At 35.2% G+C, this 18,806-nt stretch overlaps 3 protein-coding genes and 1 pseudogene across 3 annotated transcripts; 3 read left to right on the top strand and 1 right to left on the bottom strand.

The window, feature by feature from the left end:
* Positions 312 to 1,878, top strand: LOC104751843 (F-box protein At2g21930-like). The gene is made up of 2 exons (XM_010473889.2): positions 312 to 1,363; positions 1,481 to 1,878. Exons 1-2 carry the CDS (start codon positions 355 to 357, stop codon positions 1,675 to 1,677), a joined length of 1,206 nt encoding a protein of 401 aa, XP_010472191.1. The 5' UTR covers positions 312 to 354; the 3' UTR covers positions 1,678 to 1,878.
* LOC104753922 (F-box protein At2g21930-like) lies at positions 2,634 to 3,503 on the top strand. The gene has a single exon (XM_010476101.1). The coding sequence runs from the start codon at positions 2,634 to 2,636 to the stop codon at positions 3,501 to 3,503; it is 870 nt and encodes a 289-aa protein (XP_010474403.1).
* On the top strand, positions 9,847 to 16,759 carry LOC104753921 (annotated as a pseudogene).
* Positions 12,901 to 14,451, bottom strand: LOC104753151 (alkane hydroxylase MAH1-like). Its single transcript, XM_010475442.1, has one exon. It carries the CDS (start codon positions 14,437 to 14,439, stop codon positions 12,901 to 12,903), a length of 1,539 nt encoding a protein of 512 aa, XP_010473744.1. The 5' UTR covers positions 14,440 to 14,451.

The following is an 18,806-nucleotide window of genomic DNA, read 5'->3' as shown; positions in this document are numbered from 1 at the left end:
TTTTCTACAGTGTTCTAGTCAGACGCAGGTACCCCATTACCTACTATTATTTTGATTCTTCCCATTTTATTTCATATTTAGACTTCTTTTTCCATACAAGTTTATATTTCTTGCCATGTAAATATTTATTTTTGTTGAACAATAAGGTTCACATTACAAAAAAAGATTATGTAAAAGTAATCTCATTTGAATTTTATAGTGTCAATGGAATTAATTAATTATTAATATAGATTTGAATAGTCAATTTTATAAAATAAGACCAAAACGAGGGCAATTTCATATTTTACATATCCTCTATGTCCACCAGAAGATAAGCTTTTGCCACTGAGAGCAATCGACACCGTACGTTCTGCCATGGAAGCACATGGAGCTAAAAAGAAAAAGAACTCCGATGATCTAAGAACAATCGGAGACAGCTCACGTACGATATCAATTCCAGCTGATGTTATTCCAGAGATATTCAAAGGATTGCCTGTTAAAAGCCTAGCGAGGGTCGTTTGCGTATCGAAAGAATGTGCATCACTCATTCGCAACCGAGATTTCGTGAAAACGTATTTGATGAAATCCTCGGATAGCTCCCAAAGTCTCATCTTCACATTTGAAGGAAAGTGTTCCGGGAAGCACTTTTTCTTCTCATCGCTTCAGCCCCAAGATCGAGGTGAATCAGTATCATCTTCCTTAGCTATTTACCATATGAAATGCCATTTTCGACCGTACAAAACTTTTGCACCTTCTGTTAACGGCTTGATTTGTTACGGACCTCCGTGGAAACTCATGGTATACAATCCTAACACTAGACGGTCCATTACTTTTCCCAAGATTGAGTCCATGAGGATAGATATATATCATTTCTTGGGTTATGATCCCATCGGTGGTGATTACAAGGTGTTGTTTATGACTAAAGGAGACCCTGTTGGTACGCGATATGGTTTAGCTCAAGAGCTTCAGGTTCTGACATTGGGGAAGGATAAATCATGGAGGATGATTGAAGATTTTCCTCTTCACTTTCTTGATTTTCATGAGTCTCCTGATATATGTATCAATGGTGTTTTGTATTATCGAGCTTTGCTCAACGAAGATGGTACGAGTGAAGCATTCATGAGTTTTGATGTTAGATCGGAAAAATTTGATCTTATCAATGCACCAGAGTTACTTGAATACCATTTATCGTTTCCAAAGCTGACATGCTACGAGGGGAAGCTTGCATTCGTGTTCTCTAAACTTCATATCTATATATATAGCATTGAGTTGTGGGTTCTAGAAGATGCCCCCACACATGAATGGTCGATGCAGTCTTATTCTTTTCCTATAATAAATGGCGAGTCTTGCTATAGTTTCAATCCCTTCTTTGTTGTTGGTGAAGGTGAGACTGTTTTGGTCCTTGAAACTGTATGCACCATTTTATGTTTTGCTATACAATAGATGCAAGACTTATTATTATTATTATTAATTTTTCATTTCTATTGTGCCAATGACGCAGGAGAGTTGGTTTTGGCACCGGCATTTGTGGAGAGAGGACCATTTGATGTTCTCTATTATGATACAAAGAAAAATAGAGTGAGAAGAGTCCTCATAGAAGGAATCACAGGAAGGGAGGATCCACTTTGGAATAAAGATCCATATCATCGCATAATCTCGGTCATCCCTGGTCATGCTAATAATCTCATGTTTCTCTAAAGAGTGCTGGCTCTTATTACATATCTCCATTGATATGTTTGTTCTTCAGCTGCAGTTGTGTTAATTACTTGAAGGATTCATGATCTTTTGTCATTTTTGTGGAGACAGTTTGTTTGTGTATGAAGACTATTCGTCTGTGTTACGTCCATACTCTCGCGCGGTTTTCTCATGGTTTTGTTGCTGTAGAGAGATTATGAATTGATACTTTATTAATCTTATGACAAAGTTCATATTTATACACAACTTAGAAGATCTAAACTATAGATACGAGTATATATGGTTACAAGATATTGATAGATATACATTACAACTATATCGATCTATACTAATAGTTGCTCAGTCACTCTGTATTGAACTTGTGTATCACTGTCTCATCTTCTTTAATTATGTGATTTTTCCTTTTCATAATTCGCAATCTCTTAATTCTCCCACTTGATAGAGAGATTAAAGATTTGGAAAGATACGTTTTAATTAGAAAATTGTGAGCTTTGATAAAAAGACAAAGAAAAATGTGGAACTGTCAAAAGTCAAAACTACAAAAGAATTACGGTAAAGAAACAACACGTACATAACTAATAATACTGTAGGGTGAACAAAAAAAAAACTAATAATACTGTAGAAAGACGAATTTAGGTTTTTTTTTTTTTTGGTATTTTGTCTCAATTATAAATCAATGTTTTATAAATATTTTTTTTACTGTTTTTACTATATTTCTGAATTTATTTATCCCGCGTGTTGTATTGGTTTAATTAACATATTTCAGATAATTAAATACCAAATTTCAAAAGAAAAGCAAAACGCCATCCATTAAATATTATTATTATTATTATTATTCTTTTTTGGATAAAAACCAGCCATTAGATATTATACTTAATTTTCTTCTTCTTTTGGTCTTGGTTTAGAAGATAAAATTTGTGGAGCGAGAGCACTCGACACCGTTCGTTGGTATCACCGCCATGGAAAAACAAGAACAAGAACAAGAAGCAAACAAGAAGATCTGCTATGATCTGAGAAGCACAGAGCCGATTCCACATGATGTTATCGAGGAGATACTCAAAGTATCGACAGTTGAAACCCTAGCGAGGTTTCGCTGCGTATCGACGCAGTATGCATCCATGATTCGCAGCCGAGAGTTCATAAAATCGTATTTGATCAAGTCTTCTACTCGTCCTAAAAGCCTCATAATCTCATTCAAGGAGTTTGAACCTTTGGGGTTCGGAAAGCCATTCTTCTTCTCAGCCAGTCAACCTCAAAATCAAGGTGAATTATCGTCATCCTCTTCAGCAACTTACCTTTTGAGTTACCAACATCTACTGCACACAACTTATGCTGCTTCTGTTCATGGTTTGATATGCCATGGAAGTCCTTCTATGATTGAGATATATAACCCTAGCACTAGAAAGTCCATTACTTTGCCTAAGGTCGATTATGAGAGTTTCCCGTGTTACAGTTACTTGGGTTATGATCCCATCGATGGTGATTACAAAGTGTTATGTAGGGTGAAAGCAGGATACTTTCAGGTTTTTACAGTGGGAAAAGATAAATCTTGGAGGAAGATTGAAGATTTTCCTCCCCACTTACTTTGTTCTCTTTATTCTCCTGCTTTATGTCACAATGGTGTTTTGTATTATCTAGTTCATCTCAACCCTAACAAGATGATTATTGAAGCCATCATGAGTTTTGATGTTACGTCAGAAAAATTTGAGCACATAAAACTACCAGAGTTACCACCAAACATTGTCTCGTGTAAAAGGCTGACAACCTACGAGGGAAGGCTTGCATTCTTTTACTCTGGAACGCATGGTGATTATGGCATCAGATTGTGAGTTCTAGAGGATGTTGTGAAACATGAATGGTCGAAACACTTGTACGTTCCACCTCCATTACTTGGCCATAATTATGATGGTTGTAGTGCCTTTGGTTTTACTGATGGAGGTAAGATTTTGGCCCTTGAAACATTTTTTTTGGCTACAATAGATGTCTTCGCTTAACTTTCCCCCCCATTCTCCCAATGATGCAGGTGAATTTGTTTTGGCACCCCTACTGGTTTGTGGTACTCAAAAACCATTTTATGTTGTCTACTTTGATATCAAGAAAAATGTTGTGAGAAGAGTCGTCATAGAAGGAATATGCTCAGAACTGGATGGGGTACCATTGTGCATCACACAATCTATCTTCCTTGATCAGATTGATAATCCCATGTTTCTCTAAGTTTGTTCGCTCTTATCTCCATTGAAATGTTTGTTCCCAAGTTGTAATTACTTAGGAGATTTCATGATCTTTTGTTTTTTTTTTTTTTTTTTTGGCGAAACTTTGTTTATATATTCATACTCTCGGCATTGTCTCTGGTTTTGCTTAGTGTTGCATCTTTTGAATGTTCATGTAGCCTCTATGTATTGAACTTGTCTATTGCTGTCTCATCGCATATTCACATTTAATTTGGAGGCCTCATGTAGTTTTCTTTTTCATGATTCGCGGAATCTCCTAATTTTCTTATTTAATTGGATAGATAAATTTGTAAAGATATATTTAATTAGAAAACTATGAGCTAAAAATAAGGAGCTTCACTTTGTTCGTAGAGAGATGAAACACTGTTAGATTTTGTAAGAAACATAAAGGGCAGATCTGACTTGGTAAAAGAAGACACACATTGATTGGTTCAGAAGACACACATGATTTTTTTCAAGACTAGGATGGCTCCAACTCGATTTGGTGAAGAGACGACAAAGAATATCGAAAAAAAAGAAAGAAAGGAGGATGGTTACGGTGGTGGTTCAGGGTTCTAGAGAGATGAGGGGTACAGAGAAGGAAGAGAGAGAGGTTTAGTTGGTGGAAAAAATGAGGAGAACTTTGATAAGCACAAAAAAAAAAAAACGAGAGAGAGACAAATGAGGGTTTGGTTCACTGGACGAGAATGAGAGGACTTACAACACACTCATACCTCACAAACAATTGAACATGTCTTCATTAAATACTACAGCTAATTAACTCTAAAATGTAATAAAAGAGGAAATAAAAGACTAAATCAATTCAAAATTCAGGAAAATTTGACTAATGTATTTCGGGTCGAGATAGTATACAATTCACATTATATTTTCAATATAGTAGTAGATATCTATATATATTTTAGGATTTATTAAAACATTATAAAACTTTAAATATGGTCATTCTTAAACATTGAATTCTGGTTGGAAAATCAAATAAAACTTAGTGTAAATTATCATGAGATATGATAAGTGTACGTACATTGAATTCTGGTTGGAAAATCAAACAAAACTTTGTGTAATTCTATGTACTTGTAGAATTATGTTATGGGTTCTAGTGGATGTTGAGAAACATGAACCGTCTAAGCAGGTTTATCTTGTAGAAACATGAGATATGATAACTGAAGTGTTTTTCAATGCCTTTTGTCTCTTTGATGCTGGTAGAATTTGTTTGGCACAAAATATATTTTTGTGCATGATGGAGAAGCTTAATCGTTAGAATTTTTAATTAATTTCGTATTTATGCTTAAATTATATGGAGTACAATTCAATATTTCTGCAATTGCTTAAACTAGAAATTCATATTCTGCAAACTGATGGAGAGAAAATCATTTTCAGTATTCTGCAATTTGATAGGAGAAGAAATGTCCTTAGTGATCATCTACTAAAAACAATGTTCTTAATTTCTGCACAGCCTCTATATATTGTAAGTTCCCTTTTATGTTAACGTGTATTTCTTATAAATCATACTTTGTTCAGTCTCTACTTTACTGACTGAGTTCTAACCATATTTTAACAGGGAAACTAAAGTATTTCAGAATATACAATATGCTCCTCTTTTGATCAGGTTAGTGTCTCTTCCCTTCCCTCTCTTTTTAAAGTATATACCTTTAATGAAGTTTGTAGTATGAGTTTTTTTAATCTATATTTTTAGCTTCAGAAGCCCAAGAACTGGAGTGTGGATATGATCTTTCTCAGGTTCGACTTCTCACCCTCGGTTTTCAATATCCTTGTGTTACTGGTTGTGTTCCTCTCCGTGTCGAAGCTATAGTCATCCATCATCCGCGGCAGATATTTCATGAAACTGTTCCTCGCCGAGTCTTCTTCTCGACCAGGTCGCTTCTTCTTCACCTTCAGACGTGCAGATGATTGTTTCACTTTCTCATCGCTTCAATCCCAATATCCAGGCGAAGCCTCTGTAGTTACTTACCGTTTCACGCATCCTGCATATATATACCTAATCAGTTCGTCCTTTATTCACGGTTTGTTTTGCTACAAAACTGCTTCTGCTTCTGCACTTGTGGTTTACAATTCCAGCACCAGAAGATCCATCACATTCCCTAAATTCAATTCCCCAAGCGTCATCGTGAAACAGTTGTTGTTGCTATGATCGCATTGATTGTATTTACAAAGTCTTGTGTTTGACGGGACCAGAAGAGCTTGTTTTACAGAAGGAGCAAGTAGTAGAAGAGCTTGTTTTTACAGGTTTTGACATTGGGAAATGGGAATTCGTGGAAGGTCTTTGAAGATTCTTATCCTCACTTTCCTATCTTTAGCCAGATTTGCATCAATGGTGTTTTATGTCATGATGCTTATGTTGACAAAGGTTCGAATGAAGCTGTAGCTGCAGTGATGAGTTTTGATGTTAGGTCTGAAAATTTTGATCTTATTAAAGGACCTGGTGATCCTGATTGCCCGCTTGGCTGCTCTTGTTTTCAACTATGACAAGGTACGAAGGGAATCTATCTTGGTTTCGATATATAGGTTCAGTTGGATTTACATTCCAGACATATGAGTGATAAGGCTGCTAGTTAAAGGTAGGCTCTCAGTTGTAGAGTGGATTAGGCGTGTACAATTTGGTAACTCGATTGTCATTTTGGTGTATTGCAAGAAACGAGAGGCTGGTTTTCTTTTATCATCTCTTATCTAGTCAAGGTTGAGACTTGAGAGTCTTGTGTTTCTGTAAGGATCAAAGTAGTGCACAAGGTGATTGCCTTGTCACACAGTTTAATGATCTTACAAGTAATGTTCTCACTTGACATTGGGTCACAAAACTTAGAAGCATAAAGAACCGTCAAAACGTCCTTTGTTTTAAATTGAAAACGGCACGGCGTTTACTCATACATTGTTCAACCGTTTTATACACTAATTGAAAAATTCTATTATTTAATTCCAAAATTAAAAAAAAAAAAAAAAAACAGAAAGCAACCGTCTTCTTCGTTCAGGAGAGAAAATTAGAGGTTTTTGCGGAGTGTGAGAGTGGGAGTCAAATTCGACGTAGTCCATTCGTGTCTCGGCCATGGAAACACAGAGAGAGAAGAAGAAGAAGAAGATCTCCGATGATCTGAGATCCACAGACCCGATTCCACATAATCTCATCCCAGAGATTACTCAAAGCATCGACTGTTGAAACCCTAGCGAGGTTTCGCTGCGTATCGAAGCAATATGCATCACTCATTCGCAGCCGAGATTTCATGAAATCGTACTTGACCAAAAGTCTCATGTCCTCGACTCGTCCCAAAAGTCTCATGTTCACATTTGAGAGCAAGCCGCACGGGAAGCATTTCTTCTTCTCAGCGATCCAGCCTCAAAATCGAGGTGAATCATCATCCTCTGTAGCGGTGGTTTACCATATGAAATGTCATTCTCAGCCGTACATAACCGTTGCTCCCTCTGTTCATGGTTTGATTTGTTACGGACCTCCTTGTAAACTCAATGTATACAACCCTCCTAGCATCAGACAACACATGACTCTGCCCAAGATTGATTCTCTGAGGATCGATATGTACCATTACTTGGGTTTTGATCCTATCCTAGCAATGGTGATTACAAAGTTCTCTGTATGACCAAAGGAAACCCTGTTGGTAGGCGTCGTGGTTTAGCTCAGGAGCTTCGGGTTTTGACAATGGGAAATGGGATTCTTGGAGGATGATTAAAGATTTCCCTCCTCACTCTCCTGATTCTCATGAGATTAGTATTGATGGTGTTTTGTACTATGGAGCTTTTCTTGACATCGATCCGAGCTTTCTCGGCATGTATCAAGCAGTTATGAGTTTTGATGTTAGCTCTGAAAAAATTCCATCTTATAAAAATACCAGAAACTGCAATCTTTACAAAGCTGACATGCTACAAGGGAAAGCTTGCTGTCATATACTCGCCTCCTCGACTTTATACTGTTAGAAACTGAGTCATGGGTTCTACTGGATGCTAAGAAACATGAATGGTCGAAGAAGGTTTTTGATGTAGATCTCCCCCGAGCTGAGTTGGTTTTTAGAGTCTTTTGTCTCACTGATGTAGGTGAGTTTGTTTTGGCACAAGACTCTTTGTTTGCAGCACGTTTTTATGTTGTCTATTATGATCCAAAGAAAAATAGTGTGAGAAGAGTCTACATAGAAGGAATCAAAGAACTAAAACCTTCCACTTTGGGATAAAGATATTGATCGTTGTACAATCTCTATCTTTCCTGGTCAGGTTGAGAATCTCATGTGTTCTTTGAAGAGTGTTTGATCGTTAGTCTAAAAGAAGATGGCCTTACTGGTTTCGTGATCATCTCCACTTGAATGTTTGTTCTGTGGTTGTAGTTGAGTTTTATTTATTTACTTTGGAGGGTGTCATGATATATATCAATTATTGGCTTTGTCGTTCGAGGTGTTGCATGTATTTGATGTTCATTTAGCTTCGCTGTTTTGAACTTGTGCATCACCCTCTTCATCTTTTATAAATTCAGAGGTCGACTACCTTATGTTGATATGTGTATATTTTTTGGTTATATGTGGATACTCGAATATGACATTAAATTTAATGTCATATTAAGTATAATATGACATTATATTTTGTGAGCTTGATCTACGGAGTTGCGAATGTTATTCAAAAAATGGTTATCAATGGAAGACTTTTCTGGGGCACAGATTTTCAGGGGTCAAGAAGTTGGATTGGATTTGGAGTCGTTTAGTCACGTCCGTTCAGATTCCGTTGTGCTTTTTCAGCATGATGTTTAGACTAAATTTGGACCCTTAGCTAGATATCTCAGGTTCAAATGGCCCTAGAGTCACTGGGGTTTCCTATATGGATATGGTTTCTCAAGTTGTCTAACAGAGCGAATGAATCTTGCCAAGAAACAGCCATCAGATGGTGATCCTCCGCCAGAGCGTGTTTGCCATCTCCTGCTCCAATTCAGTCACCAACAGAACCAGATTTGTTTATGTGGCGAAGCAATTCCAGAGACACCGGGTGATATTCTCAACTTCAAAAACTTGGCTCCCTCTCAACCCTTCTTCTGCCTATGTTCCTTGCTTTCAAGACAGTGTGGTTCCAACAACGATTTCCTAAACATGCTTTCCTAGTTCTGGGTGGAATGATTGTCTTTTATGTGCTTTTAGCCCTGGAGTCCAAAATATTAAATTCGGGTTTTACTGTAGGCTTCCAACTCAAAACCAATTGGCAATTAGTGGAGAAGCCCTAACTCTTTCTATATTAGTAAATCTTTTCACATCTTTCCGATGTGGGATATTTTATACTAACACCCCCCCTCACGCTCAGGTATGATCATCTGAAGCGTGAGCATATATGGGAACAACATCCACGGGATTGCCCAACAATCAACCTGCTCTGATATCATATCAAATTTGGGTTTTACTGTTGGCTTCCAACTCAAAACCAATTGGCAATTAGTGGAGAAGCCCTAACCCTTTCCATATTAGTTAAATCCTTTCACATCTTTCCGATGTAGGATATTTTACACTAACACAAAACTCATCTTCTCTTTGACTGTACTCACAATCATCTCTCTCCTCCTCCCTTGTTGGAACTTGGAAGACGGAGTAACTTGGGTATGAAGCAGCACTTCTAGTCAAAAAACAAACTTAACACCATTTTAAACTCATACTTCTCCCATAATCACTATTTTTTCTTCGATCACATAATTCCTAAACGGCGACGAATTTTTTTAAGAAATGAAAAGAAGCGTTTGAGACAATACGGGAACGTGGGATTGATTTGATCAAAATGCAAACCCAGCAAAATATTTTACTCTTTCTAGTTTACTTGTGTGCGTGCAAGCAGCAACGAAGATTCTATTGTTAGACCCCAAAAACAAGAAATCTGACACTTTCTTTTCCGCCATGAAAGAGAGAGAGCGAAGATTGCAAATGACAACATTGTAAGAATATTTCACTACAAAACTTGATCTTCTAGCCGCAACCATGGAATCTCTAACACTGATGACAGAGTTGACTCAGTCGTGGAATCAACATCGCCTATGGTTAGAAAAAGAGAGAGGAAGAAGGTGTCATATGACCGGAGCACCAACTCCGATCTGTTTCCGATTGATCTCATAATTTAGATTCTCAAACGCTTACCAGTCAAAACCCTAGCGAGGTTCCTCTCCGTATCGAAGCTATGGACATCCATCATCACCGGCAGAGATTTCATGAAACTGTTCCTCACCGAGCCGAAACCGGATCGTCTCTTCTTCACCTTCAGGGGTAACAAAGAAAATTATTTCTATTCTCTTCGCTTCAGACCTCTGTAGCTACTTACCATATGATGCATCCTGCGTATAAATACACATTCAGTTTCTCCTCTGTTCACAGTTTGATTTGCTATGGAACTTCTTCTGCTTCCCAACTTGTGGTGTACGATCCCATCTCAAGGAGATCCGTCACATTGCCTGAATTCAACTCCCAAAGCTTCGTCATGAAACACTTCTTGTGCTATGATCCTATTGATGGCGTTTACAAAGTCTTGTGTATGACAGGACCTAGGCTTGTTTTCAATTTGCCAGATCCAAAGCTTCTTCTACAGGTTTTGACATTGGGAGATGGCAATTCGTGGAAGACAATTGAAAAAGATACTACTCCCACTCATTTTCCTATCTGTGGTCAGATTTGTATCGATGGTGTTTTGTATGATCACGTTTATTTCTTATGCTGACATTATTCTCAAGGAGAAGGTTGTCACCATTGTTGAATTCTGATAAAGGAAGCTCGAGAGTATAAATTGCAGAACCCTTCGTCTTCTTCTCTAACCTAATCAATTGGGAAGTTACAGAATTTATAATTATACCCTTTACAATACTCATAATTACAAAAAGAAAAAGAAGATAGTTTAAAGGGTTTATTGCACCCACACCCACTTTGGGTTCAACTTGTTGCACCCACACCCACTTTACAAACTTGCTATACTTTGTTAAGTTTGCTTCTTAGATGTCATTGTTAGTTGGACAATTTTGCCTCTCTCCTCTTTCTCTCTTTATTTTCCCTATTTTTTTTTTGTTATTAACACTTCAAATTGTTATCATAAAACAAATTATCTATTTATTTATATACAATATGTTATGATTATATATTTTCTATATTTTAAGATACATACTGCTATATTTTTGATGAATTTTTAGATTATAAAGTATTCAATTGTCGTTGAACATTTGTTCACAAGACCACAATTACTCAGTAAAATCACAAAATCACAATAAAACCAAGAAAACCCAGATCGAATTTCATATAATCTAAAGTGATAAGGAAAAAGATCTAAAGATTTCACCTTCTCTAGATTTGCACCATTGTTGGAATATTTTTTGAAAACTTTAGAAAAGGAATGTGAGAGAGAAAGAGAGAGAAACATAAATAAGCTTTTCTCTTTCAATGGATGAGCAAAAGCAAAACAAGGAAGAAGAAGATGTATTGTTTGGTTAACTAATTGTGAGAGAGAGATAGAGAGAGAGAAAATAGAAGGGGTTAGAAGGAGTGATGGGTAATAAGTAATTAAACTTGAGAAAAATATATGAGTAGTAGAAAGTAGATGTGAGTGTTAATACTTTTGGAGAAAGTGGGTTGGGTGCAAAATTCCCTAGTCTAAAATCAGTTGCAGTCGCTACAGTAGCGACTCAAAAACGAACAGGGCCTATATCTTTTATATCATAACTAAATATCTTCTTTTTTTTTTCTTTTGCATTTTACTCTTCTTATATATTTTTTTAAATAAAATTTTCTCTCCCAAATTGACCTCTAGTAATTATTTAAAGAACAAGATATTAAAATTTGCCTATTTGTCCATCCTTTAATCTCATATATAAATGTAACATAACCTTTAGCTTTATAACTTGAGATTTTGTTTTAAGTTTTTAAAGATGTCAAAGATTTTATTTTAGGAAGTGTAGTTATTTGTGTCAATACTTATAGCTATATTTAATTATGTGCATGGCATGATAGTAAAAATATATGTTAATCTAGTAAATTTGCAGGAAATTAAAATTATTACTTTAATTTAGGCTATTTAAATGAAAAAGAAAAGCAAGAAAAAGTAACATTTACTTAGAACTATTAACTATATATATATATGTGCATTGTGCTGGTTAGTTTATCAATCTCTTCCAACCTATCATATTTCAAAAGCCTCTATAACGTACTTTGTTGATTATGCTGGGAGACTTCAGAATACCTGATGATATGATCATATCAAAAACGCTAACACCTAGTGATGTTGACAAACATGGACGTCTGCTTTTACCCAAACACCAAGTGCTCTCCGTCATAAAAAAAAATGAATAATGTTACGGATAAGAGTTTGAAAAAGGGTATTAAACTCGAAGTTCTTGACCGCGTTAACAAAAATTCATACTTTGTTTTGCTAAAATCCATGAAAATGTTCTCGCATCAGCTTGGAGAAACCACCAATGACTATGTTCTCGAATCGGGTTGGAAAGAAATAAAATTGTCATTAGACCTCAAAGAAGGGGACAATATCGAACTATATTGGGATAAATTGAATTACAAATTCATTATTCTCAATTTTGAATACAGCTTAATCCCCCCTTTTGATAAAAATGATGAAGCGTATATGCTCGCTAACAACATCCTTATGCATTAATATCCTATTTTAAGTTGTATCAATACTGTATTTTATTTTATATCTAGATATATAACTATCATTAGATGTAATAATTTGCAATAAATAAATAAATAAAAATGGATGTTCAAATTTAAGATTGAATAAGAGATATGATCTTTATGGAAAAGTAAGAATGATTGAAACTATGAAACATAACCAAACTTGTTATGTACGACGATATTCAACTATGGAACTTAACCTAGCTTACTTGTTTCAAGTTTCATGATCTTTGGTTACTAGAATTCACGGATAATTAGTTTATATTGCATCTAGGGTTTCTCAAATGATGTATCATTTATTAATGATATTTCTTACAAAGTTACAAGTTTGATAATATTGTCCTTCTTTGAGTTTATGAGACCAAACATATCTTAGCAACAGTAACTATGAGGCCATGTTTCATGTGAAGGACTATGGAAGATGCTGGCTCGATCTTGTGCCCTTCAACGACAATGATGTCATAAGTTCTTATGATCTCAACAGCCACTTTCTTCATCTGCAAGAAAGACAAGTTTTTCCCCAAGCAATTTCTTGGACCGGAATTAAACACAAAGAACTTGAAAGAAGGTTCATGTTTTAAGCCTCCATTTCTCTCAGAGATCCATCTCTCAGGTTTGAATTCAGTCGCGTCTTCTCCCCACACGGCCTTCATCCTCCCCAACGCATAAACAGAGAACAGAATCTTCCAATTTGCATCGACTTTGTGTCCACTTGGAAGCACATCTTGCTTTATGGGAGACTTCCGCTCGAACGGGATTGGCGCATAGAGGCGTAGTGATTCACACAGCGCAGCATGTAAATACACCATCTTGTTTAACTTGTCTGCATCTAAACTCATTCCAGAACTTGGTAGGTTCGTGTTGTTGATCTCTTGGCGGATCTTTGTCACAGCTTCAGGGTTCTTGGAGAGAAGCCAAAAGAACCAAGTGAGAGTTGTTGCAATGGCGTCTCTTCCAGCAAGCATGAAACTCTTGATGATGTCTTTGAGGAAGTTATCATCTGTTGGCTTCAAAAGCTCATACTTGGAAGCATCTAGATTCATGTAGACGCTTAATAAATCCATATCATGAGCTTCTTCTCCAATATTGGAGCGACGGCGACTTATTATCTCCTCTCTCTTGGCAGATATATACTTTGCACATGATCTGTCGAAAGCAGCATTTGCTTTGGTCATCTTCTTCTCTTCTCCGACTCCAATCCAGTTTTGCAGCTTCCACAAGATCATAGGCTTAACATGTCTATACACGACCACTTCTTCGGCATCATCCATAGCTTTTGCATACTCGTTCATCGGCATTTCAATGGAAAGAGAATTTGAGTCGTAGCCTGCTACTAGAGTAAGGGTTACATCGAATGCTAGCCTCTGGAATACGTCTTGTAAATCAAAAATCATATTCGCCTCTGCAAAGTGATCAAGGACTGGGACAACCCCGTTCTCGATTTTACGTGTGATGGTCCTCAATGAGAAGCTTTGAAACCCTTGATGGCTAAGCACGACCAGTGCGGATTTCCTCATATTCTCCCAGAGTTTCGAGTCAGCAGTGAAGATCCCGTTTCCTAGGAAATCGAACATCTCTTTGAACTCCGGTCCTTTGTCATAATTGGTGAAGTTGGAGCTGAAAACGTGTTGTATGTTTGCAGGATCTGCTGTGATCAACATGTTCATTCCAGAGAACCATGGGCCTTTGAATACAAAAGTTAAGTTGGATAACTCAAGAATCTCTGCAACATAGTCATTAATCCTATGAAGCATGGCGAGAACACCAGGAAGCATCCCAAGAACCGGCCAGTTTCTAGGTAAGATTTGATGGGGTTTCTTGTGGATCAAGAAATGGAAGAAGATAAAGACAAAAAAGGCTATGAAGACTTCAAGTATGCCTGCGTAAGCCATTAGTATACAAAGGTTGTGTTTCTTGGATTTTACGAAAGATAGAGATAAGCGAAACTTAGTTTTGTTATATTTATAGTTATATTTAGTACCACTTTCATCAATGAGATGGCTCCTTGACGATGTAGTCAACTCCTATCTTGTGAGCATGGTGTTCTTAATTACCTCGTCCACGTTCAGAACCTCAGATCTGTCAAACGTCCATGGTATGGAGGCGCCATGTGTAGATACCATGTTAATTATAACATGATGGGTTACATATCATTGACATTTATTATTTTATTTCTACATACATATCTTTTTGGAGGCAAAACATTTCCATCTCTATTATATTTTAAATAGATTGGAACCTGAGATACACAGGTTAATCGATAAATATCTTAAAAAGTTTACATGCAAACATTATATTAAATTTCCATGGAACCAACAATGAATGCTACAAGACATTTTTGGATGTATAAAACCACAAATTAAAATATATACTTTTTAAATCTACTTATAATATGATTGTTTTAGTATAAGAATTCATTTTTATTTGATTAGCTTTATAACATAACTAAAAAAAATTGAAATCTATTTTGGAGGACAATTTAAGAACTAAAACATATTGCTAGAAATATCACATACAACTTATTTTAACATAAACTATATAATAATTTTCATAAAACACACCAAAAAATGTTTTTCTTTCACAGTTTGACAAAGTCATTGACACTTCTCATAGAATAGCCAATAGACAATTTTGGAACAAAAATACCCTTGTAACTAAACTCTCTTAGTTTGGTTTCTTTCTCAAATATTATATATATTTTAATTGATTTTTAATATTATAGAAATAAATCAAAATAGAGAAATGGAGGAAAAAAGAAACAAAGTGAAAGTCCAGAAATTTTGTAATTAGAAAGCACTTGTTTTCAATCTTTATGTAAAGTCAAAACCATAGATTATTTTTGGACAACTAGAATTCTACTCAGAAAATTATAGTTCTTCCATTTTTATACAAACTGTTTTTGATGTAATTGACTTAAACCACCAAACACTTAAAAAACTCAAAATCTTAGTTTTTAAATTTATAATTTGGTAATATAAGCTAGATTTACAAGATTAAGGTGTAAAAACATTATATTGTAAATGAAAAACAATGCTTATGAAAAATGTGAACAGTGACTGCAATATTAGGGTTGCAGAAGATACCCATGTTGAAGATGACAGCAAAAATACAATTATGCCCTCTGTTAAAATCATACTTGTAGACGTACACAATAAATAAAAAAGCATTATGGACGTACACCAAACAAGAACATAAACTAAATAAAATAACATTACTTTGTACAAACGTACACTAATAAATTATTATCATGTACGTACATGACAATTGTTGTTGTGTACGTATATTTTAATAGATTTGATGCAAGATAAATTTATTTGTTTCATTAGTGTTGTGTACGTATATTTGAAAAGAGAAACTTGGTACACCGATTTATTTGTATCAATGTTGTTGTGTACGTATACCGATTTATTTGTATCATTGTTGGTGTGGACGTATATTAGATTTTGTTCGATATATGTGATGTACGTACATCAAAAACTTAAGGTATGAATTAAAAAAAGATACTATGTGACATAATATAATTAAAATTATTATTATTATTATAATTATTATAATTATTTATTTAATTTTGGTTACTGTAGCAACGAGACTTCATTCAACTCAGTTACTCAAGATGAATAAATGTAATTAGATCAGTTTGAATTTCTTTGTTTAAATGGTATAATTGTCTAAAAACAGAGTAATGACTAATTTCTGAAAATTGCTTTTGACTTTGACCTAAACTGGTTATAAAACTCACTATATGGCTAAAGTATGTAATTTACCCTAAACTATATCCATGAAGCTTTTAAGTTTTGGTGATATATAGTTAACAATTACTGGAATTGGGTTCACAATTATGTTAGATACATAGTTTACAGAAAATTAAAAAATGAAATTATATTTTTTAGTCATGATAACATTATTCCGACCAGAAAACTGGAATCATTCGTCAATTTAAGCCCATCATTTTTCGATAGAAGACTCCTCCTCAAGCAAGTCTCACATCCGTTTTCTTTTTCCTTAGAAGAGAATTTTCATCGTTTAGCTCAAGCAAGTTTAGCTCAGGGGTCACTTAATTTTCATCGTTTCGTTAACGCCACTGATGCGGGTGAATTTATTTTGGCACCTACTTACTTTCGCGAACTACCATTTTATGTGCTCTATTATGATCCTTGTTGTTTGCTATCACATCTCTCTGCTACTCAGGTTGAGAGTCTTTTGTTTCTGTGAGGAGTCAATGATAGCCTCCTCTTCGTCGTCATCGTCAATGTCAGTTAGATTTTTACTTCTTCCGTTGTAGTTAGCTACTTAGGGAGGTCTCATGATCATTATCTTTATTATCGACAGTTTATGTATGCTAAGTATCTACGTGTTATCTTCTTGGTAGCTACTGTAATTTTGACTTCTTGATATGTAATATATATTATTTCCAATTTATCTGTTTGGATTAAGAGCCTCACCTTCACATAACGCGTAGTGGTGCATGTTTGAGTTACGTTTCCAACACGTTTCAGCAATAGTATGCCTGTGTGTGAAGCTACGGAGGCATGATTCAGTTTTAAACTCCAATTATCTACTAATAAGAAAATCAAATGCGGTTTAGCTGTTTCTGTTAGTCTTGGCTAAGTTAGTTTGGCTCAGTTTTAGAGTGGATGTAAAAACTGAACCAATGTCCAATAGACCAAAGAAAAATAAAAAAGAACAAAAAAAAATATCATCGATGCGGGGTAATAAAATATTTCAAAATAAAATCTCAATTTTTACATGTATATCACAAAATATAGACGATTGATGTTTTGCAAATTTTAATTCCGTAAAGTTTAATTTGAAAGTTTTTATTAGCAAAATGTTAGAAAAAAGAAACATCGCTTTTTTTTTTTTTTCCTTTTGTTTTATGTTGCTGGTTTTTAATTGTTTGAGATTTATCTTGTGTTTTTTCTTTTCTGGTCTTGTAATTTTTTGTAAATTGCCTGCTTTTAATTTGAAGAGATTTATGAGAGACAGAGATTAGAGGAATTGTATATTGATTCTCATAAAAGTGATTAGGGTTACATGGGTTTATATAGTAAAGAGAATTTCTAAACTTCTTTTTTTTTTGGTAAAGAAGAGATTTTCTAAACTAGATAGATACAAATAGTAAATATCTTTATATCATAACTAAATGATATTTGAGAATAATATTTTGGATCTTCTAGACCCTTTTGATATCATTCTTTAGTTTTTTTTGCATTTTTCTCTTATTATTATTTTTTTTAATTTTTTTCTCTCTTAAATTTACTTTTAGTAATTATTTAAGGAACAAGATATTAAAATTTGAGTTAACGTCTCAGAAATCCCTAAAATAATTTGACAAATCTCCTATCTCCCTCTCTATTCTTCATACCCTCACCTTTTCTAATAAAAGGTGGTGAGACGATTTTAGACTTACGTAAATTGATTTAGATTATTTTTTTTAAATAAAAAAACGAACCCAGCTCTCTTTCGACCCGAGAGAAACCCGACCTGTGAGTTCCTCTCATCCCAGCCGCCGGCGATTCTTCCGACGTCGGAGCTCCTACTGCTGTCGTTATTAACCAACTCGAGTTGAATCAAGTTGTTCGTCGGAGCTCTCTTTCAACCCGAGAAACCCGACCTGGTTACTCACCTCTCAACCCAGCCGCCGGCGATTCTTCCGTCGTCGGAGCTCCTACTGTTGTCGTTCTTCACCAACTCGACTTGAATAAAGTTGTTCTTCAAAATGCAGGTGCGTTACTTCACATTAGAGTAACTTTTGGTTGAATTTGTTTTTTATTTGTAAATTTATAAATTCAATTGGATTTAGATCGAAGAAAGCTTAGCACATTAGGTGTTTTACAAAGGTTTATGGGTCGATTGAGCTATCTATTAGATAGGAAAGGGATTTGGCTTTTGATTTCAGTGAATTAAGGAGATTAGAACTCGTTTACCATTCGATTCGATTTTGATAGGAGAGAGAGAAGGTGAAACTGGTAATACTGGTATATTTAGTAAAACTAGTAAAACTAGTTGTAGTACTAATTATGATTTTTTTATATTGGTTGGTTTGGCATAATACAATACGCGAGAACGTCAGCCTACATTTTAAATGTGAAGGTCGCATGTATAGTATAATGTTCAAGAGGAATATAACATTGTTGATGCCAAAAGCAAGGATATAGAGGAAGCTTGGGTTTGTTGAAAGTAACGTTCAGTTGCAGCTGAGCTACAAGCCACTACTGGTAGAAACAATGGAGCATTTTGAGCTTAATGATGATGAGGA

This window comes from Camelina sativa, chromosome 16 (assembly GCF_000633955.1).
Source record: "Camelina sativa cultivar DH55 chromosome 16, Cs, whole genome shotgun sequence".
Taxonomy (NCBI): Eukaryota; Viridiplantae; Streptophyta; class Magnoliopsida; order Brassicales; family Brassicaceae; genus Camelina; species Camelina sativa.
The sequence above is the reverse complement of the archived record's forward strand: the minus strand, read 5'-3'. Positions and strand labels throughout refer to the sequence as shown.

Coding starts and splice junctions, on each gene's coding strand:
- LOC104751843 (XM_010473889.2), top strand. CDS start 355: ATGGAAGCACATGGAGCTAAAAAGAAAAAGAACTCCGATGATCTAAGA. Junction 1,364..1,480: donor CTTCTTTGTTGTTGGTGAAG/GTGAGACTGTTT, acceptor CCAATGACGCAG/GAGAGTTGGTTTTGGCACCG.
- LOC104753922 (XM_010476101.1), top strand. CDS start 2,634: ATGGAAAAACAAGAACAAGAACAAGAAGCAAACAAGAAGATCTGCTAT.
- LOC104753151 (XM_010475442.1), bottom strand. CDS start 14,439: ATGGCTTACGCAGGCATACTTGAAGTCTTCATAGCCTTTTTTGTCTTT.